The sequence below is a fragment of the Sinocyclocheilus grahami genome, unplaced genomic scaffold, assembly GCF_001515645.1.
Source record: "Sinocyclocheilus grahami isolate Dianchi unplaced genomic scaffold, SAMN03320097.WGS_v1.1 scaffold1428.1, whole genome shotgun sequence".
Lineage (NCBI taxonomy): Eukaryota > Metazoa > Chordata > Actinopteri > Cypriniformes > Cyprinidae > Sinocyclocheilus > Sinocyclocheilus grahami.
The window spans coordinates 55,042-78,672 of NW_015506607.1; the positions used below are offsets into that span (position 1 = coordinate 55,042).

The 23,631-nt window shown below is 36.0% G+C and overlaps 1 protein-coding gene across 1 annotated transcript in view; it reads right to left on the reverse strand.

The window, feature by feature from the left end:
• Positions 1 to 22,222, reverse strand: part of LOC107570228 (zinc finger CCHC domain-containing protein 7) — a 51,339-nt gene extending 29,117 nt beyond the window's left edge. Inside the window, exons 1-2 of the mRNA XM_016256435.1 lie at positions 22,130 to 22,222; positions 19,854 to 20,421 (exon numbers count right to left, since the gene is read on the reverse strand). Of these exons, the coding sequence (XP_016111921.1) occupies positions 19,854 to 20,421; positions 22,130 to 22,189 (628 nt within the window). The 5' untranslated portion in view covers positions 22,190 to 22,222. The remainder of the gene's footprint in view (positions 1 to 19,853; positions 20,422 to 22,129) is intronic.
• Positions 22,223 to 23,631: the final 1,409 nt, after the last annotated feature.

The following is a 23,631-nucleotide window of genomic DNA, read 5'->3' on the forward strand; positions in this document are numbered from 1 at the left end:
TTATTCTTTTAAAGGTATGAGTTAAAAGTTTGGGTTAGTTGGTAGTAATTATAATTTGCATTAAAGGAAAATGGAAACAGAATATGAAAATGAAAGTCCTTATTTGGACAGCCAGGTAAATGCTTGTTAATGATGGCGTACAGTAAGGATACCCTCAAGTCTGCCAAACAATCTGACAATCAGTCCATATTACACCAACTCTGCTGGTACAACACGATACTGGGGCATGTGGCCAAATCGGTGCCCCCTACCCAAGGTTCGGCATGGCACACAGTACGTGCTGCCACGATCCTGGCATTCCTGACTCCCCGTTTAAAGGGGGAGGTGGGGCAGGTGGCCAAACCTGTCTGTCAATGTGCCATTGCCTCTTGCAACCCAGAGGGGGCCCAATTACTGCCCAGCGGGGTGCGGTATGGCAACCACACGGCAACCATACGCTCCAATCAGAGTGGCAGACGGGTAAGTGACAGGAGATAAGGGAAGAGAGTCACATGGGATAGAGAAAAGCACATGCACACACTCAACATGACTCTTTGTACTTGGTAATCTGATGTCAAGTTAATGAAAAAACAAAAACAAAGCCTTCAAACATAAAAAAAGATACAGTCCATCAAGGAGTTCACCAAAATTAAATTCTACCATTATTTACCCTCATGTCATTCCAAACCTGTATGACTTGGATCACAAAAGGAGAAATTCTGAAAAATGTTGTGGCCAAGGCCTTGTCAAACTCTAAAATGGACTAAAAAAAACCAATTCAAATTTCTATTTGCCAAAATTACCTATATTCCACATTATAGCTCTCAAATCGAATTCACGTTTGAAACCATATATTTTCTGTGAATAAAAACCTTTGGTCTGTTTTTGTCTATTTCTAACACAAGGCTTCAAAAGACTCTTTTTTATTGTTTGTTTATTTATTTAAATATTAAAAACACAATTAAAATATTAAAATTATTAAATCAGTTATTATTATTATTATTTTGAAGTCTTCTGATCTAGTTTCATGTTGATTTTGTGTCATTTTTAGGAGCTTGATAGCCTCTGTATGCTTTTGTTTGCATGGTCAAGAACAGCAGTTTGTGTTTAATGATCAAAGGTTTAATAATGACATGAAGCTAATGCAAAAGACAATGCACAGAATTGTTATGTACTGTAAACATTCATAACTGTAAGATTTTAAAATGCCATTTTAAAAAATAATAATATATTGAAAGGAGCATGAACAAACATTCATTTAAGAGCGATTACAGTCATTCATCTGAATCCGGTAATGTTAGAAACAGATGAAAAAATGATTTGAACAACAAATGATCAAATTAATGTAAACTTGATGCAAGGAGAGTACTGGTAGTCAGACTGCACATGCATTGAAACAGCTTGTGCACACATGCACATCTCAATCTTGCTCAGTCACTCGTCACAGTGCTAGTCTGAGACAAACCTGCTTTAAGAGCCCACCAGAGAAATGTGTCACCAGCTTACCCTGCCGCCGATTACAGTCATTCATCTGAATCCGGTAATGTTAGAAACAGATGAAAAAATGATTTGAACAACAAATGATAAAATTAATGTAAACTTGATGCAAGGAGAGTACTGGTAGTCAGACTGCACATGCATTGATAGAAACAGCTTGTGCACACATGCACATCTCAATCTTGCTCAGTCACTCGTCACAGTGCTAGTCTGAGACAAACCTGCTTTAAGAGCCCACCAGAGAAATGTGTCACCAGCTTACCCTGCCGTACAAATGATAACAGCACTGAGACACCATGCATATGCTTATATATGCTAAATACTATTGATTTGTCACGCTAGTATGGGATATATAGCTTGTTTCTGAATGTATTTGAGATGCATAAACATCATTACTAGTCACCAATCTGTCACATTGTCAACATGTTCTATATATATATATTTCAAAACATGCATTTCAAATGAAAATTGTCTGTAACTTCACAGTGTGGTGCTTTTGCTAGAGCACATGGATTGATGTTCGTAAAAGTGTGGTAAAAGGGGCTCATAAATGAATATTAGATCAATTCCACATTATAGCTCTCAAATCACATTCATGTTTAAAGCACTATATTTTCTGTGAATAAAAACTTCTGGTTTGTTTTGGTCAATTCTTAACACAAAGCTTTCAGTATCGGAAGACTATACAGTATACGCCGTTACTAGTTACCAGTGTGTCACAATGTCAGCATGTTCAATTCCAAAACATGCATGTAAAATGAAAATGGTCTAAATTGTGCATTTTGCTGGCACATATGATTTGATGTTTGTAAAAGTGTGGTAAAAGGGGCTCATGAATGGATAATCGCTGACTGCAGGGTTTAAGTATTGGCTAGCAGCCTCAAATTTCCTCTTTTCCTCATATTTTTTATATGAGTGTGTCCTTTATTGAAAAGAAAAAAGAACACTCAAACTCTGAGTCTCCACAGCTTGCAGTGTGTTTTAAAGATCATTTTAAATTGAAACATCCCCATCACACAACAAGCAGACTTAATATTCCAAACCTTTAGTTTTCCTTCTGCGTCCACGTATGCACAAACATACGAGAAGGAAAAATTAAATACTTAATAAAACCACTAGCTTGCGACTTCAATTTCATTCTGATGAAAACTCTCCTCTGGGAGTGTTTTTCTATCAGGCTGAGGGGCAGATCGACTTTTCATGATTGTTATTATATGAAAAGAGATAAACACCATCATTAATCGGCTACATTCCCTTTCCCTTATCGCCGTGATAGGAGGAGAGGAGGGCTTTTCTTACTCCCATCCAACCCACACTGTAATTAGGCCTCCCTTTCATTCACTCACTCACTTAAATGTAAATGCACACATACACACACACACGGCGAGAGACAGCCGTGTTCAGCAAATTAAAAATTTGTCATTAAGTGGAATTTACCATAATGCCGTTTTATCTTCCAGCAGCTGGGGGGGGCTGATGAAGTGTGTGTGTGTGTATGTTATGGGTCTGGGGGGGTGTTGGGGGGGGGGCTTCTGTAAATTGAAAAAGCTGAATAATCCTGCCCTTTCTATCGCCCTCTCCAGTCTCTCTCTCTCACACAAACACACACTGCAAATCCATAGCCATTGGGGTAATTAAATAATAGCGCTTTAAGATTCTAATTTGTTTTTTTCTTTCTTTTCCTGCCATAGCCCATCATTGGACTTTAGGAGAGGTGGTAACAATATAGGATGGATATGAAACAGGTGGGAACAGAAGACACACACACATATGCATTAAATATAACCACACAAATTAGATTAGGAAACATAAAGCTGGCATTATTAAAACGATATCTCAGTCTGGAATTATAATGAAAGCCAATGGGAATTATTTCTACTGTTCCCACAAGAGATCCAGGAAAAAGTCCACTTGGGAGGGGGGGATTTCTGGGAGGACTGCACTGTTCAGCTCCGAAAACCTGGAATAAAATATCCGGTTCCACCAGATTGACAGCAGGCAGCACGCGTAAAAATAACCGTTGCATTGAAACAAACGCTACAAATGTAGCATTTCCACAAACGGAGCATCACTTCAACAAAGATCAAAATCCCCTGTTGGTAAACAGAAAGCATAAAAGAAAGACACTTTTACCTTCAGCTTTTATTTCCTACAAAGTTAGATAAGCAGATAGCTAGTTATTGGAGAAACTAAGTGATCATAAAACAATAATTCATGAGTAGTAGCCAGTTTATTTGTAGTAAGATCATAATAGCCACAGATAGATTTATACAAATGGTTAACAGAATGTTCCTGGTTAAACATAACTTAAATTCTTGAAACAGTAAGACTAACTTCTTGACAGACAAAATCTACTTACAATGAAAGTCTATGGAGAAAAAAGGCATAATTGTCAACACATACTTTTCTTTCTTTCTTTATTTCTTTCTTATTTTAACTATTTGTGGTATTTCCTGTGTATTGAACCGAGAACATTAAAAAATTAAATCTTGTAAAAGTTTTAAATGCTACTTCAATAAAAATACTGTTTTTCTTATGAACATAGTAGGATAAAGTCTCAATAAAAAAACAGGTTCTCTCAGTTCCCTAATAGATTATTTAATACGAATTAGCATGAACATTTCTGTCCAAATACCATTATTATTTAGTGTTACCGTAATAAAACCGAGGTCATTTTTCTAAAGGGTGATTTCAGTTTCATTACTATAGCTTAGTGTTACTAATAAATGCAGACTGAGATTCTGTAAATTGAAAAAGCTGAATAATCCTGCCCTTTCTATCGCCCTCTCCAGTCTCTCTCTCTCACACACACACACACACACACTGCAAATCCATAGCCATTGGGGTAATTAAATAATAGTGCTTTAAGATTCTAATTTGTTTTTTTCTTTCTTTTCCTGCCATAGCCCATCATTGGACTTTAGGAGAGGTGGTAACAATATAGGATGGATATGAAACAGGTGGGAACAGAAGACACACACACATATATGCATTAAATATAACCACACAAATTAGATTAGGAAACATAAAGCTGGCATTATTAAAACGATATCTCAGTCTGGAATTATAATGAAAGACAATGGGAATTATTTCTACTGTTCCCACAAGAGATCCAGGAAAAAGTCCACTTGGGAGGGGGGGATTTCTGGGAGGACTGCACTGTTCAGCTCCGAAAACCTGGAATAAAATATCCGGTTCCACCAGATTGACAGCAGGCAGCACGCGTAAAAATAACCGTTGCATTGAAACAAACGCTACAAATGTAGCATTTCCACAAACGGAGCATCACTTCAACAAAGATCAAAATCCCCTGTTGGTAAACAGAAAGCATAAAAGAAAGACACTTTTACCTTCAGCTTTTATTTCCTACAAAGTTAGATAAGCAGATAGCTAGTTATTGGAGAAACTAAGTGATCATAAAACAATAATTCATGAGTAGTAGCCAGTTTATTTGTAGTAAGATCATAATAGCCACAGATAGATTTATACAAATGGTTAACAGAATGTTCCTGGTTAAACATAACTTAAATTCTTGAAACAGTAAGACTAACTTCTTGACAGACAAAATCTACTTACAATGAAAGTCTATGGAGAAAAAAGGCATAATTGTCAACACATACTTTTCTTTCTTTCTTTATTTCTTTCTTATTTTAACTATTTGTGGTATTTCCTGTGTATTGAACCGAGAACATTAAAAAATTAAATCTTGTAAAAGTTTTAAATGCTACTTCAATAAAAATACTGTTTTTCTTATGAACATAGTAGGATAAAGTCTCAATAAAAAAGCAGGTTCTCTCAGTTCCCTAATAGATTATTTAATACGAATTAGCATGAACATTTCTGTCCAAATACCATTATTATTTAGTGTTACCGTAATAAAACCGAGGTCATTTTTCTAAAGGGTGATTTCAGTTTCATTACTATAGCTTAGTGTTACTAATAAATGCAGACTGAGACGATATGTCTAATTTTTAAAGTCCCATTAAATTCCATCAAACAAAAAGAGATTAAAAAAGCCTGAGATGTCAGGCGCGGAGGGGAAGGGAAGGGGAAAGACAGATGGCGGGGCTATGGCTGGGTGAAAGAGGGGCAAAGGGGGGGGCAAAGGAAGCGACAGCAGAAAAAGAGAGAGAAGGTGTAAGGAGAGGGTTTGCCTGTCCATCTTCACCTCACTCTCTTCCCCAGGGTATTCCTCCCTTTCCTTCTTGCTCATTCTCCCGCTCGTAATTCGTAATTCCGAGCTCTTGTTTATTCATTATGTTGGTTCGCCCATTTCAGCTGTTTTCCTCCATTACAGTCAGAGTTGGATTTCTTGCAAGAGCATTTGAGGATGGAATGACCCCTGATATTTAAGGTATATGTCGCAGGAAGAAAAAAAAAAGTTGATTGTCTTGGCTTTGAAAATTAAAAATTAAGTTTTAATAAATTATTGTATTCTTATTAGTAGTAGTATTATTACTTTGAGAAATACATTTTACTTTGCAATATTTTTTTTTGCTACTTTAAAGGGTTAGTTCACCCAAAAATGAAAATTAGCCCATAAATTACTCACCCTCAAGTCTTTGATCTTTTAAGCTGTTTAATGACACTCAGCGGGTGTTGCATGCATCAGTCCAAAAGAAGTTAAATAAAAAGCGGCCACCCATAAAAAAGTGGCTCACACGGCTCGGGGGGGGTGAACAAAGGCCTCCTGCGGCGAATCGATAAAATGTCCATATTCAAAACGTAATAATAACTTTATGTAGCTTGCGCCAACAGTTGTACACGGAAGTAGCTCTGGGCAGATGACGTATGAGGTCAGCGCTGCACATGCGCCGGTGAGTCTCGTGAAAACCTCTTGGCTTATATCGAAATCCTCCGACATTTAGAAATCCTCGTTTTGTACTTCTAATAAGTGACCGTTGCTGCTTCCGTGTACAACTGTTGGCGCAAGCTACATTAAAGTGATTATTACGTTTTGAATATGGATATCTTTCTTACAAAAATGCATCAATGAATATGGATATCTTTCTTACAAAAATGCATCGATGAATATGGATATCTTTCTTACAAAAATGCATCGATTCGCTACAGGAGGCCTTGGTTCACCCCCCGGAGCCGTGTGAGACACTGTTTTTATGGATAGGTGCTTTTTATTTAACTTCTTTTGAACTGATGCATGCAACACCCACTGAGTGGCACTAAACGGCTTGAAAGATTGAAAGACAATTTTTATAACTCTGATTGGATTCGTCTGAAAGAAGAAAGTCATATACACCTAGGATGACTTGAGGGTGAGTAATTTATGGGCTAATTTTCAATTTTTTGGGGGGTGAACTAACCCTTTAAATTAAACCAAACTTTTATTTTGGCAGGTTGCAATGAAGACCTTTAAGTTTGTGTGCATATGACGATAGTTTTTCTCAAATGAAATGCTCTCAGAGCAGCTCTGGAAATGAAGTTCATGTCCTCACATAGTGAGACGAAATATGCTGAAAACACCATGAGCATCATTCATGTTTGAGTACGTGTAGTAGCTGAAACTACACACAGCGTTCATATTTCGTTTTGCGGTTTGAAAAATCACACTAGTCCATACTGCAAGTTGAATATGATTCATTTTACAGCCCTACTTTTGATTTATTAATTCAAAATTTGACAAATTCCATGACATTCCACATTCTATAATAAATTCCACCTTAATTACGGGATTCTGTGATCCTGGCAACATTTTCTACATTGCTGAAATCATAGGGCCCTAAAAATCAGGTATTTCTGGCACTTTTGACTTTGGCTTTAACAAACTTTTACATTAAGTTAGTATTAACAGTGATTATTTTATTTTGTTCAAAATAGTACAAGACAAATCTTACTATTCTCTTCAGAGGAGTATATTATTTGTTATATTCATGCCAAAATAAAAACAACAACACTGGATTAATTTATATTTATTTCTTTATTTTTTTTTATCATATTTTAATTTATTTTTCTGCCAAACTTTTCATAGCTAATGTAGCACAAACTATTTCATTCTATTCAAACTTTGTAAAAAATAAAAAATAAAAAAAAGGATAATGGATTTCATAAATTACTTTTCAAGAAAAATGAGAAAAGTCTGAAAATCTCCCATTGACTTGCATTGTTAAAATGATCACCATTCAAAATCTAAAAACCTTGCTAACATCACTGAACTATTTGGTGCATAAAAGCAGCATTACATGATGACTGTAGTGTACATATGATAGAAAACTAAAGCATATGCATGGCATCTCCAAAGTCAAAAATTTCATTAAATAAATAAATAACACTATTCTTTTCCTACCACATGGCACTGGCATTTCAATTCGAAAATGTACATTTCTCCAAACAGCGAATATTAATCTTTACTTGTGAACTAAAAAAAACAAAATGATCTTTTTTTTTTACAAAAAAAAAAGCAACTACTACAAAATGTGTCCCCGTCAGAAGATGCTTTAGCAGGTAGAGTGAATATATAACCCTAAAGTGCCCTTGCACCAAACATCAGAAAATCCCATTACAGCCAAAGGGATCTGCCAATTGAATTGAACATAGTTATATGAACAACATGAGGTTTCTTTAATACACCTTAACGTATGCCTAATGCCCTCACTAATACCTCTCTATTTGAATGTAGTCACTTAAGGCAAAGCCTTTATGGGAAAAATCTCTTAAATATGCCAAAGAGTACCGGTGGTTTAGCCTAAAAAAGGATTACATTCCAGACCCCTCTCTCTCTCTCTCGCTTTGGTGCTTGACAATTTGAATGAATGATTCAATGAGTCAGGAAAATGGCACTCTTGCTTATACCGGGGGCTATTGTACTATAAAGGAACTATTAAAAAAAAAACAGATAAATAAACAAATAACAAACATTGTTGCAGCTGTCGCCTAGAATACATAGAGCTGCAGGATCAATTTTCTTTTTCCACCTTCCTCAATAATGTCATAAAAATGGCAAAACAAATAAATAAATAAATTTACTGTAAGAAATATTCAGGTTTCATCTTATATAGTATTATAATATAAACCCCTGCTAATGTGATAATGAGGATGATATCTAGCAAAAACATTATTGGATTTTAGTGGAAAGATAAACCGTCAATATGTCTGGCGTATGCAGCAATCGGAGTGACAGTAAATGGGAGAAGAGGTGGAATGATATGAGAAAAATGGCATCCCGACAGTCAGCCCGTGAACATATCAGCCTCATTCTACCAATGAAGCCAAAATCTCCCCAGCCAGATTCTCAGCTCCAGAGTCAGCTATCACAGCTCACAGCTAAACAACGGTATGCTTGGGCCGTAGATAACTCAAAGCTTTACATCTCCATGTCATTATGAGTAACGACTAGAAATTTCCAAGCTTAAAATCCCAGCGGACAAAAGTGGGTTTCATTATTTCTGCATGTTGGAGGATTATTTGATATGATTTTTTTGTATTATTGTATGAAATACAGAAATCTATGAGAACAGAGGGCTTCCAAAGCCTTCAGTGAATAATAATAAATCATCTTAAAATCATTCACAATATGAAACAGATCTAGTGGCTATATGCTACAGCAAGCATTTTTGAGGTTCAATACATAATGTCAACTATAAAGTTAGTAGAGTAAGTACACTAACTTCATAGTGACCAAATATTATAATGAGGAAAGTGCTTTGAGATGCTCATAAGAAGAACCTAAAACCGACCCTGAAGAAAAGCATATATTAAATTCTATACAAAGTCACAAATCGAACGTTTTAGAAATATAAATGAATAAAATATAAATAAAAACATTAATAAATGAACACAAAATTAAAAAGTAAGATTAACCATGATAACTATGGTAATATGGAGAAATTCATGGATTAACCAGGATTTACTATAGTAAATATCAGTTAACTCAATAGTTACAATGGAGGATCTATGGTAAATATGGTTTCTTAATGGAGCGTTATCAATACCATATAATAAAAGCAACAAAAAAAAAAAATTAAAAAGCATAAAAAATTATTATACAAAATTCTTAAAGGGAGCATTAAATATACAACCAATACCATAAATATATTTTCATATAATCTTAAGAATTAATAAATGGTTAATACCATCTAAATAATAAATACAATTATATATATTTTTTTCTTCTAAACTTAATCATAATATATATATATATATATAAACTGTAACAATCATAATACAGAGCCATTAATGGATTTACCTGAATTTATTATAGTCATACTACCAAAAATAACTCAATATTACAGTGCAAGAACTGTGTTTCTTATGGGAGAGTTAATAAATGACTAATGTTTTAGGCTGTTTCTTTCTGCCTCACAGCAATCATACCAGAGAAGTAAATGTAGTTATGAAGTTGTTTTTGATGTCACAAGTTCGGTTTAACAGTTGTCGCAACAAAAAGGAAAACTCTTGCTGCACACTGGCGCACTTTCTCTCTCTCCCTCACACACACACACAATTGAGAGCAGCTCCCTCAATATGCAAAAGAGACCCTAATAATAGTGAGGTGGCGTTTTCCGGAAGGTCCCTGAGGGAGTTAAGAAGGCTTGAGAGATTAGTAACAGTGAGACACAGACCGACTGCCATTAAATTATATTCACACACAAACACCTCAGCACTCAAGTAGAGCGATCAGTACAGTCACAAGCAAAGAGAAATAAATGAGGTAAACAAGGCAATATGTCTGTAAAGGTAAAATATAAATACCATACATGTCTTCCCCCTTTCATACTTTTTAATTGTAACTTTTGTATAGTTTCAGCATTTTTGGAACAAGTTTGGAACGAGTGAATAGCAATCTGATGCATTTGGAAAGTAATACACAATACTGTGAATGTTTTGTTTTTATCATAAGTGGCCAGTCAAATATTTTAGAATATCGTTAGCACATAGAGATGAGTGTGGTAGCTACAATTGTGCTGAAAGGGAGAGAAAAATATTAATCAGGTCTCACTGGGGCGCCTCCGTCCTCTGTCGCTGAGGCAATAATTAGATTTTATATTAAATGACTGTTTAATTATAATGAATTTTATTGGTAATTGCAATTACCTTTCCCCCTCACCGAGACGCAACTTATGAGAGCCAGTACAGCAGAATGATAATCAAGCCACACTATAAAAGACAAGAGAAAATGCTAATATCCACAGGCCAGGAATTTTTAACCATAATATTCTGGCTTGAATTACACTTAAATTGGGTTTAGCATAAATTACAATATTAGTCTGAACGTGAATAAATAACACCCTTTATATTCATTCTATATTCCCTACATAACTCATTTCAGCATTTTTGTCATCATACAGATAGTACGTTACAGTGTCACACCAATGGAAGCGGTTTCAAAACCCTCCTCTTACCTCTGGACACTCAAAAGCCAAATATGAATTTACATGGTCTCAATTCCTCTTCTTAAGAAAAACAAAATATGCATTTTCTGTTTTCCGAGCACCATCCTGTCATCGCATTTAAATAATTCTGTGAAAAACAAATACATTCGGTGTGGAATTAACATCAGAAGCTATGGGGCGGGGGGACTTTTTCCACTACACTTTGTCTGAAAACAGCCCACACAAATATTCTATATTGAAAAAACGTTCGCATCAAACCAAATGAGCACCTGCGAAAACAAACACAGATGTTGGACTTGAGGTTTTCCGGGACAACGCTGCATCATTGTGCGGTGAAGATAATCACAGAGAAACAGACACAACAGATTTAACCCACTCTGGGAGAATATTCTCCTAACTATTACAAAATATTTTAATAAATATATTCTGATCACTTCATTAAGGCATTTTTAGAGTTGTTGGTGAACAGCTAAATCTTCAATAACAAAAACAGAACATTTATAAATGCAATGTATTATATCACAAAGGGTAACAAATGTGACCCTGCAGCACAAAAGCAGTGTTAAGTCGCTGGGGGATATTTGTAGCAATAGCCAACAATACATTGTATGGGTCAAAATTATAGATTTTTCTTTTATGCCAAAAATCATTAGGATATTAAGTAAAGATCATGTTCCGTGAAGATATTTTGTAAATTTCCTACCGTAAACTTAATTTTTGATTAGTAATATGCATTGCTAAGAACTTCATTTGGACAACTTTAAAGGTGATTTTCTCAATATTTGGGTTTTTTTGTGCACCCTCAGATTCCAGATTTTCAAATAGTTGTATCTCAGCCAAATATTGTCCTATCCTAACAAACCATACATCAATGGAACGCTTATTTATTCAGCTTTCAGTGATGTATACATCTCAATTTCGTGGTCCAGGGTCACAAATACAAAATTGTTTTATTATGAAAATAAGTTCAAGTGTATAGGACTAATGTGGGTATGTAACTGAATGTAATCACACAGGTTACCATAGTCAAAATGCAAAATAGTTTATACGTAAATTAGAGTTGTTGGTGAACAGCTAAACAAAAACAGAACATTTATAAATGCAATGTATTATATCACAAAGGGTAACAAATGTGACCCTGGAACACAAAAGCAGTCTCAAGTCGCTGGGGTATATTTGTAGCAATAGCCAAAAATACATTGTATGGGTCAAAATTATAGATTTTTCTTTTATGCCAAAAATCATTAGGATATTAAGTAAAGATCATGTTCCGTGAAGATATTTTGTAAATTTCCTACCGTAAACTTAATTTTTGATTAGTAATATGCATTGCTAAGAACTTCATTTGGACAACTTTAAAGGTGATTTTCTCAATATTTGGGTTTTTTTGTGCACCCTCAGATTCCAGATTTTCAAATAGTTGTATCTCAGCCAAATATTGTCCTATCCTAACAAACCATACATCAATGGAACGCTTATTTATTCAGCTTTCAGTGATGTATACATCTCAATTTCGTGGTCCAGGGTCACAAATACAAAATTGTTTTATTATGAAAATAAGTTCAAGTGTATAGGACTAATGTGGGTATGTAACTGAATGTAATCACACAGGTTACCATAGTCAAAATGCAAAATAGTTTATACGTAAAACTCACAGAAAATGGAATTCTCCAACAGAATAACTGTGCTCAGACGGTTTAAATGCACAGACCTGCCGCTCTCAACCAATGACAGAAACTGTGACGATGGAGCAGGGCTGGGTACCTCAGGCTTGCCTTCTCTAATCAAACCTGGTGTGTGACCGTTTAGTATGAAATTGGGATGGGCGCTTGCCAACTAACCCCTTCTCAAAAATACACCCCACACCCTGTAACATGATTAAGGATACCTGCTGTCCCATGCAGAGCCCACCCAAAACGCCAGACGTCCAACCAGGAACACACGCAGAGCTTTCAAACAGGATTACACTGCCCACACTCATAGCGTAGTTCACCGGTCATTCGTGAAGAAAGAGCTGATGGAAATGCTCCCTTCTCAGAGAAGCCGGATGTCGACCCAATGAAAAATTACAATCTCTTGGAAAAGTTTGATGAGATTCTCTCGATTTAAGGCAAAAGCTCAGCGAGTCGTGTTGCCACTACTTTTTTGATCAAGAGAACTGTCCTGAAAAAATTGTTCAAATAAGATATGAAACACATTTGCAGTAGCTGAAATGCTTACCGACTTATAAAAAATTTATAATAATAATAATTTATTAATGTGGGGGGAAAATAATTAACAGCTTACAATCATAAACTGATCAAATCTGACCACAGGGATGCACTGATCATTTGAATGTTTATGTTAAGGATGTCGGCTGATAAATGTGACCCTGGAGCACAAAAGCAGTGTTAAGTCGCTGGGGTATATTTGTAGCAATAGCCAACAATACATTGTATGGGTCAAAATTATAGATTTTTCTTTTATGCCAAAAATCATTAGGATATTAATTAAAGATCATGTTCCATGAAGATATTTTGTAAATTTCCTACTGTAAATATATCAAAACTTAATTTTTGATTAGTAATATGCATTGCTAAGAACTTCATTTGGACAACTTTAAAGGCGATTTTCTCAATATTTAGATTTTTTTGCACCCTCAGATTTCAAATAGTTGTATCTCGGCCAAATATTGTCCTATCCTAACAACCCATACATCAACGGAAAGCTTAATTATTCAACTTTCAGATGATGTACACATCTCAATTTCAAAAAATTTACCCTTATGACTGGTTTTGTGGTCCAGGGTCACAAATTAACAATATTATCATCTTTGTACAAAAAATAAATAAATAATAATTAATTGCATCAAACAAACAAAAAATAGCTTATGTGCTAAAGCTGAATTTAGGCACTACATAAAGACAGATGGATAACTATTTCTTTTGAGATCTGCCTTAAAGAAAAACATATTGTTTGAATAGAAAAAAGTCTTTATAATAAATATGGGAGCTGGTTCGACTGTCCTTGAAAACAGGTGACTCCAATTAGAGTCACTAATCATTGGATTGTAATGATACTTTGGGAATTATACACTAGAGTTTGTGTGTCCTTAGAAAAAGAATTAGATAAACATGCATCATTAGGTGAAATAGCATACATAATTGTATACTGCACAAATATGAACACTGAAAATAATTTGCATCTAAATTGAAAGGCTTGATGATGTAGGATACAACAGGAAAAAATATATATTTAACATTCTGAATAGGCAGAAGCAATACAATACCAATATCAAAACAAATAAATGTTTAAAATAAACGTTATGATCAAAATACATCATGCATCTATATTTGACAGCATTTGGATATTTCCCATAAATGCAAATAGGGAATATTTCATAATATTATATTATTATATATATTTTATATATAAATATATTATATATATTGATATTGAAAACGCATTTACAATAAAAATATGATGTAAAATGAATTACTTAATATTAGTGCAATAAAATACAACTAATAAACGTCTTATCTCAAATATATACATATATATATATATATATATACATACATATATATATATATATATATAACACAGCCTTGCGCTGTGATTTTATGGCGGATCTGTGTGTTTGTGTGAGGACATGGCATCTGTTCAGAAATGGGTGTGGTGTTTCAGCTGAAGTGGCACTGCTGTGCCCAGATAAGAGCTGATGCCTATCCCTGCCACACACACACACACCTCCGGGTCCACACGCTCACAATAACACACACCAGCACCGCTTGTCTTACACAAACTTACACCCCTAAAAGCCCTCCAATCTCACACACACAGACCTACAGACACATACCACCTCACACAGCTGCCACGCCTCTCACACACACACACACACAGCTGCTAGAATCATGCAGCACTATGCGGTCTTCATAAATCCTGCAGATAAAACACCTTCACTCTCTAGCACTCAGCAACACAAGTTACACAACACACGCTCTGACCGCCGGCGCCTCGACCTAGAGCACTGTGACCCATCCATAATGATGCTCTTCTACTCTGCTATTGACTGCATATTCAAAACAATCACATTCATATTCACTTACACCTTACCTTCAATCCCTTCTCAATACACACAGTGCAGTTTATTAAAAAATGGATATACAGCATAAATATGGAGGAATTTACACAAAGAAACACAAACTATAAGGTCTAGTAGTCTAACCAAGTTATTTATTCTACTGAAACTGAATGCAAAATTCCTGATTTGTGGGCTAAAACACAATTGTTCGCTTTAAAAATGTTTAGAATTTCTGATATCTAAAAGAAATTTAAAAAATGCACACGTATGCAAAGTTTGCCATTTTTACATCAATATTGCACAATTCTTTCAAACTTTCTATTCATCAAAGAATCCTGAAAAAAAATAGTTCCCACAAAAATATTCGGCAGCATAACTGTTTTCAATATCGATAATAATAATAAATGACTATAGCGTATTATCAGAATGATTTCTGAAGCATCATGTGACACTGAAGACTTGGGTAATGGCTTTGTCACCATAAGTATAAATTACATATAATTTACATTTTTGAAATATATATTAAAATTGAAAACCTTTCATTCAACTTTTGATAATATTTCACAATATTACTGTTTTTGCTGCATGTTCGATCAAATAAACTCAGCCTTTGTTGCCAAAACAATTTAGTTTTATTCATTAACATAAACAGCCTTAATATAAAATAGCTTCTCAATGGTGCAAATATAAACATTTGTGTAGATTATAACAAAAGTCAAAGTGCGAGGGAAAGAAAACCAAAGGTGATTGACAGCTGTCAGTTATCAGTAGAAGTCTGGGTGTGGCCAGAGTGAGAGGGAAATACAAGGAAAAGAGGGAGATGGAGAGAGAACGAGGCGATGAAGGCAAGAGAAAACTACAACCAATAGGATACGGTGAGTGACAAGGCCACGTTCACTACTGTGACGATAGCAGTCAAGTCACGAAAAAAAACAGAACGATCCACAACTACGAACAATGCCAAAGAAGCTGTAATGCCATTTCGTAACCCTTGAAACCTAAAAAGAGGGAAATGGATAGCTAAAGTCTTACCTTTGCATATGCCCTGCAGTATATCACACACACTACTCAAAGATACTTGTCTTTCAAACACTCAAGCATTCAGCTTACACTACTGCCCATCTGCTGCCACTGCTTTAGTCCAGCCTAATGACAAAGTTTGGTGTTCACAGGGCGAAAAACCAGACAGAACCAAAAAGGGGAGGGAAAAAACACTGGGGAAAAAAGATAAAAAGGGGGAAAGGGAAATTAAAGAGGCACAAAGGGGGAAGAAAAAAGAAAGCGTGACCACTGAGAAAGGCTCAACAACTCTAATTCAAGTTTAGAGCCCCCCTTTGCGGAGTTACCCCCACACCTTTTTTAATTTTTTTGAGTGGGGTCCAAGGACCCCCTCCATCCTAAAGTCAGATAGATTCAGAGACACAACCTGTGTGTGTGCTGGACTGCAAGGACAAATAGGATATTTGGGAGGGATTTTGGGGATGTTTTTGTCTCATCGTGCTGTCGTTATGCTTTTCCGCCCACCCACCTGTCCGACTGTCAAAGTATTATAGATGGATGATCTGAAAAATTATTAGAATCTCACTTCGACACCCGTGCGCACACAAAAATAGCCATTCTCTGGGGTTTTTGTCCTTTAAATGTCTCCCATTTTTCAAATCAATCTCTGTCAACATGTGTATCCGTTACCATATAGTAACAGCTGTAGAGAATTGGATTTTAGTGTGCATGCGTCGCAATACGACTGTATGTTGTTGGGCTCAAAACACATACTTGAGACTTAGCGACTGAAGAGAATTGGATTTGTGCGAGAGTGTGTGAGTGTGAGTGTGTGCTCAGATGAAATTAGTCACCGCTGTCTAAAGCTTTTTACTAGTGTATCACAAACACAATCACGCTAAACACAAACATATAGCCATGACAGCACAGGGCATGTTGACAGATAAAAATGTGTTTATTTCTCCTATGCACACAATATTGTGTTTTATTGGCATTTTTGATTCCAATAACACAGGCAGGCTCACTTCACATATATATATACACACTTACATTTAGGCCCCATATTCAAGACTTAGTGGTATACTGCGTATTTTAAAGGCATATGGCTAATATTATGCTCATATACATAATATTTTGTATAATAATATAGATTATATATAATATGATAATACATTTATAGTACTTTTTTTTAAAGCAAATGAATCACACACAAAAATATTCAATATTCACTCAAAATTCACATTTTGAAATTTCAAATATTTTATTTAAATATTTATTTTAATATTTCATTTGAGATTTTGAAAATGACTCAAAGGGGAACTATTATTTATATTAACTGGCCAAGCTAGCACAATGCTTTTATCCAAAGAGACTAACATTGCATTCAAATGGATTGGGGTCAGCAGGAATATGTTTTTAAGAAATTAATATTTGTATTCAGCAAAGATACATTAAATTGATCAAAAGCGACAGTAAGATATTTATGATGTTGTAATGTTACAAAAGATTTAGGTTTTAAATAAATGTTGTTCTTTTGAAATCTGATCAAAAAAAAAAATTGTCAAGGTTTCCACAAAAATATTAGGCAGAACCACTGTTTTCAATATTGATAATAATGAGAAATGTTTCTTGAGCAGCAAATCAGCATATTAGAGTGATTTCTGAAGGATCATGTGACACTGAAGACTGGAGCAATGAAGCTGAAAATTCCGTTTTGGCATCACAAAAATCATTTACATTTGAAAATATATTCATTTTCTCAAGTATTTTTGAAAAAGTAAATTATGATTAGGCGGTCAACTGAATTTGTGGAGCCCAGGACAAAATTATCAGGACAATGGATTTGTTTTTGTTTAGTTTTTTAAATCATGATGGTTGGTGTTTTTTTCCAAATTCCAATCAATGCACAATGCACCTACACTCCTACCTCACCGAGCACTTTTTGTCCTGCTCTACTACAGTTAACCTGGCAATGGAAACCTCTGGCTTTTAGACGTGTAAGTGCCCAGGCAGACGGCAACCTCTCCAGCCGCTTCCTCTCAGCTCCCCTCCCTTGTGTGACCCACATGTTGTGGAGTGCGGGGTCAAGCCCCAGAGATCAGAGACACAGAGGAGAAAAAGAGAGACAGAGAGCTGCCCCATTCCTCCCTCCACCCCCTGTTTATCCCTCTGTACCCCTCCTCTCTCTCTCTCATCCTCCACTGAACCTCTGGGTAACAAAAGCAGGCCAGGGCAAGAGAAGGCCCCCTCTGCACATGAGTGTGAGAGGCATGACTGACAGAGCAGAAATACCAGCCCACAGACTCCTCCACAGTCACCATTCAAATAAGCCAGAGAGAGCAAGAGAAGGATGGGTGGATGGAGGGAAAGAGGGAGAAAAGACACAATGGAACGCTCTGTATTTGAAGGGGAGAACGAGATAAAAAGAAAGAGAGAAGGAGAAAGAGTAGAAAATGAATAATAGGAACAGGAAGGAGTCTCCAAATGGAAATGAGGACAACACATTCAGGGAGGATTGAAGAAAAAGAGAAGAGAGGAAAGAAAAAAAGAAACAAGAGAGAGAGAGAGAGGTTTGCTGCTTTGCTGAGCTTTGCAGGTTAACCAAATGTGTAGATCTGGAGAGATTTGCAAAGACATTTTTATTCATTTATAATTAAAGTCTCTCTCTCCCTCGCTCATGCTCTCTGACAGGAGGTTTGTTATGTTTTGTTTGTTTTTCCCTCTACATACACAGAAATATTCCCTCATTGCTTTTCCTGCATGTTCTCACGTGCATGCATAAACACAATTTTGTGCTTACATTAACACAAATGGAGACCACGGGTGCTCTGGCCTGCAAACCCTTTAGCCGGCTGGTCTGAACACTGACTAACAAACTATTAACATAAAAAACACTCATTTTCTTAAAGGTAAACATTTAACAGGTTTTTGTGCGCGGCATGATTCAGATGTTGTACAAGCACCGCCCAGTAAAGAAATTAAAAATAAATAAATAATTTATAAAAAATTTAATAAATAATAAGATATTGTGAAGAAGAATGCTGGTAACCAAACAGTTCTGATTACCAAAAAACACTCAAACTCTTCTCAAAATATTATGTGTGACCCTGGAGCACAAAAGCAGTGTTAAGTCGCTGGGGTATATTTGTAGCAATAGCCAACAATACATTGTATGGGTCAAAATTATAGATTTTTCTTTTATGCCAAAAATCATTAGAATATTAAGTAAAGATCATGTTTCATGAAGATATTTTGTAAATTTCCTACTGTAAATATATCAAAACTTAATTTTTGTTTAGTAATATGCATGGCTAAGAACTTCATTTGGACAACTTTAAAGGCGATTTTCTCAATATTTTGATTTTTTTTGCACCCTCAGATTCCAGATTTTCAAATAGTTGTATCTCGGCCAAATATTGTCCTATCCTAACAAACCATACATCAATGGAACGCTTATTTATTAAAAAATTGACACTTAAGACTGGTCCAGAGTCACATATGTTCCACAAAAGAAATATAGTCATAGATGTTTGGAATGACCTGAGGATGAGTAAATAATGAGAGAATTTAAATTTTTGTGTGAACTATCCCTATCCCTGAACTAAGGTGCACTCATTAAGTTTTTGTTTACATTTTGCTTACACTATGGAAGTCCATTTTCATCTAAAATAGTTATTTGTGGTTGTAATTTAGACATATACAGTCACACTGTGAGATATAAAATCACACTAAAAGAAATAAACTCTAAAACACAATCAACTTGGCACTGAAAAAACTGAATCTGGACCATTTTAACATTTTACATTCTTTAGAATAATGTTTAATAATGTATCTGTGTCTATTTTAATTTTTTTAACCATTTCTTCTTGTGTCTAAATTTAAATGCGGATGTGTAAAGCCTTAATTAGGGAAAAATTACCGAGTGCACTTTTATAAAAAATAACACTAAAATCAGGTAAAATCCTTACCTGGTAAGGAGAGGTTGAGCTGGATGCTCTGATCTCCATCCTGTTTGTCCCAGTCCAGAGTCATCCAGTTCTCCAGTCCATCCGAGTCCGAATCCAGATCCTCCACAAAAGCAGGTACAGATTCAGAAGAGCTGTCGTCTGAATCAGAATCCAACACCACAATATCATCTGGGGAGCTCTTTCCTGCTTGAACTTGTGGTAGACAGGCTGAAAGTAACTTGCTGTTCCAGCGTTTGGATGATTGACCTTTCTTAGCACAGACGCTGTCATCTTCCTCTGTGTTGTCTGACACCGTGGTAGCATCTGGGCCAGAGTCAATCACAATAACATCTACAGGTGGAGCAGGAGGTGAGGTATTCCGCTGTGTTGGAGTCTGCGGTACTGATGACTGGACCTCTCTCGAGTCCTCACGGTCCTCCTGGATCTCAGCGCTGTAGTGCAGCTGGGAATAAAGCCGGAACTCCAGTTCACTGTCAGCGTCAGACAAACTGGAGTCTGCATCATCCCGGTACAGCTCGTCCTCATAGTCATCCTGCTCCTGATACCCTGAGAACATCTCAAGGAGAGCCTTAAACAGAGAGCAGCCCAGCCATAAATATCATCATTCAGTGGCCATACAGATTACAGATTTTTTTTCAGTATATCACCCTGTCTATATCTGCACGGGCTCCACCACAAACAAACAAAAAGTAATCATTTTTAACTTTTTTTTTTTTTTTACATTTGTATATGGCAGCAAAAATACAACAAAAAATTGCTCTCTGTTAGTTCATGTTAATTAATGCATTAACGAATGACTTTTGCTTTGTAAAGTGTTACCAAAAAATCTATTGCCTTAAAATAATGCAAACAAGTCATTGATTGATTAATAAAACTAAAATATGTATACCGCATGCCACATTTTTATGTAATCGCATTCTGAGAGCAAGCTCAGTATAACAATACTGTACCATTAAATTAAGAAGCACACCAAATAAAACGGTTATTAACAGTAATTCCTTTTTTTCAATAATGAGTAAACACTGAAAAAAGAACTGCTTATATATAGGAATATATGTTCCTGTGGCTCAGTGGTAGAGCATTGCGTTAGCAGCGCAAAAGGTTGTGGGTTCGATTCCCAGGGAACACACATAGTGGTATAAAATGTATAGCCTGAATGCACTGTAAGTTGCTTTAAGCGTCTGCTAAATGCATAAATTAATTAATATAATTATTAAATTATATCACATGAGCCATTGAACAGCTCATAGTGTGGGATGTAGAGGGCTGTTCCAGTAAGAAACTATTTTAATTCAATGTCCGTAAGAATCTCATGAGACAAAATGCAATTTTTGCTCAGCATTTTCATCCTCATGGGAAATATGATCATTCACCCCACATGATGCAACCCAGTTCTGACCCCTTCAACCTTACAGTTGACCAGTGCTCTAAAGAGAGAGACCAGGGCGAACTTAAACAGGATCAAATGAAATCAGTATCAGTTAAATACACTCATAATTGCCTTCACATGGAGGGTTTACATAGCGAAAGAGTCAACAGAAGACAATGTCCGAAGACATGAACACAAAACACAGCTGCTGTTTAGGTTGCTTCCTATCCAGAAGGATGACACTGAGGCCAGAGCAATGTCTCAATTGCACATACATATGCACTTTGTTTAAATGTAGCCAGCTTGACAGCAGCACAGCATTTTAATAATACTCTTTTATTCAAGAAAAGAAAAGGATACCCCATCAATGTCCTTTGCATTTAAAACTAACAACAACACAGCATTGGCTGTAAGGTCTCTCTTTAAGCATGGAAAAATGTACATGTTTAGCCCAGCACTGCAGCAAAAGCTATCAGCTAGTTATCATAACCAATCGAATTATGCTATTTCTGGTGCAGTTCACATAGGTTTTTATAAAAACACAACAGATCTAACACGTAAACAACACCACGTGGACAACCTAAAGAATACAGGAAATACAAGAAACCTAAAGTGTTCACAAATTATAAATATCTGTATTAACCCAATGATTAAATAAACCTTTGTACTCTCTAACAGCTTGAAATCAACGACGCCCAACATGAGATGATAACATATTTGTGATGACCATGTGTTAGCCTCAGTGCTATCCAAGTCACCCACGTGTTCACCTACACTTGGACGCCGGCTGAGGACGCATCGCTAATAAACACGCACCGCACGGCTGTGTTTATAAACATCTGTAACCTCGGCTACAGCATATGACACGCTTCATCGAGTTTTCAACGAGACTGAATACAAATCTGACCTGTTCATAAATTCCGAGTTGCAACACGGGGACACCCGCTTCCGGACTCCACAGGAACATGCAATGGTTGGCCAACTATTCTTCATCCCTGGGAAAAACTGAATGTTAGTGACTCTGAATCTGGGGGTTGTTTGAACTATTACCATGCTTGTGAAAGGGAGAGGATTTGAAAATGTATGAACTGTCCTTACTTGAATTCTCTGTTTGCATGAAGCCTCGTTGACCTCATAAGAAACATAAAGGAGCCAGGTTGGTACCTGCCTGAGAAATTTAATTTGTATGCTTTGTTCAGATAGATAGAGTGTCATTTGGGAGAGGTGGCACTTTATTTCATAATAAACACAGTGATGATGCTGTTCGGTGGTATCGAACAATGGACACATTTATTGCAAAATGACAAGTAATTTCTAATTACTCTAAGCCCTAACACACAAAATGATAAACAGTAACATGGCCTCATCAAAAAATACATAAATGCACACACACACTGGTATTTATATCATTAAGGGGACATTCCATATCATTATGGGGTTTTTTTATGCTGTACAAACTGTATTTTCCATACTCTTACCGTAAACCTAGCCCTCACACAACACCTTCTGCATTTTTACATTTTCAAAACACTTTATTCTGTATGATTTATGAGCTTGTTTCCTCATGGGGACCTAAAAAGTTTCCCCACAAAGTAGGGCTGCACGATTATGACAAAAATCATAACTGTCGATTATTCCCTTGTAATTGTAATCGCGATTATTAATTACAATGATCACAATTTACACTGAATGATGTTTATACCATTGTATCAAGCAACCACATATTTTTAGATGAAAATAAACAAGCTGAAAACACTCTAACTGAAAGAACATTTATTGCTTTTCCATAGTATTAAGACTCAAACGTCAATACATTGTACATTGGATTGGTTGCTTCTTTAAAGGAATACATTTCCTGATAATTTACTCACCCCCGTGTCATCCAAGATGTTCATGTGTTGTCTTCAGTCGCAAAGAAATTAAGGTTTTTGAGGAAAACCTTCCAGGATTGTTCTCCATATAATGGACTTCAACGGGGACCAACGGGTTGAAGGTTCAAATTGCAATTTCAGTGCAGCTTCTAAGAGCTCTACACGATCCCAGCCGAGGAATAAGGGTCTTATCTATTGAAACGATCAGGCATTTTCTAAAAAATAAATAAATATTTATAGACTTTTTAACCACAAATGCTCATCTTGCACTAGCTGGACTTCACGTGTTACGTCATCACGTTGGAAAGGTCACGCGTGACATATACGGAAGAACCGACCCAGTGTTTACAAAGCAAACGTGCAAAGAAAGTCGAATGCCCTTTACAAAAAAAGGTTAAACAACAAAGTTGGAGGAGAAAATGAGATTGAGTTTTTCATTCTACCCTACCTTTTTGAACCGGAGAACACCGACGAAGAGCTAACCGTGTGTGACCTTTCCAACGTGATTACGTAATGCATGAATTTGGGGATGCGCATC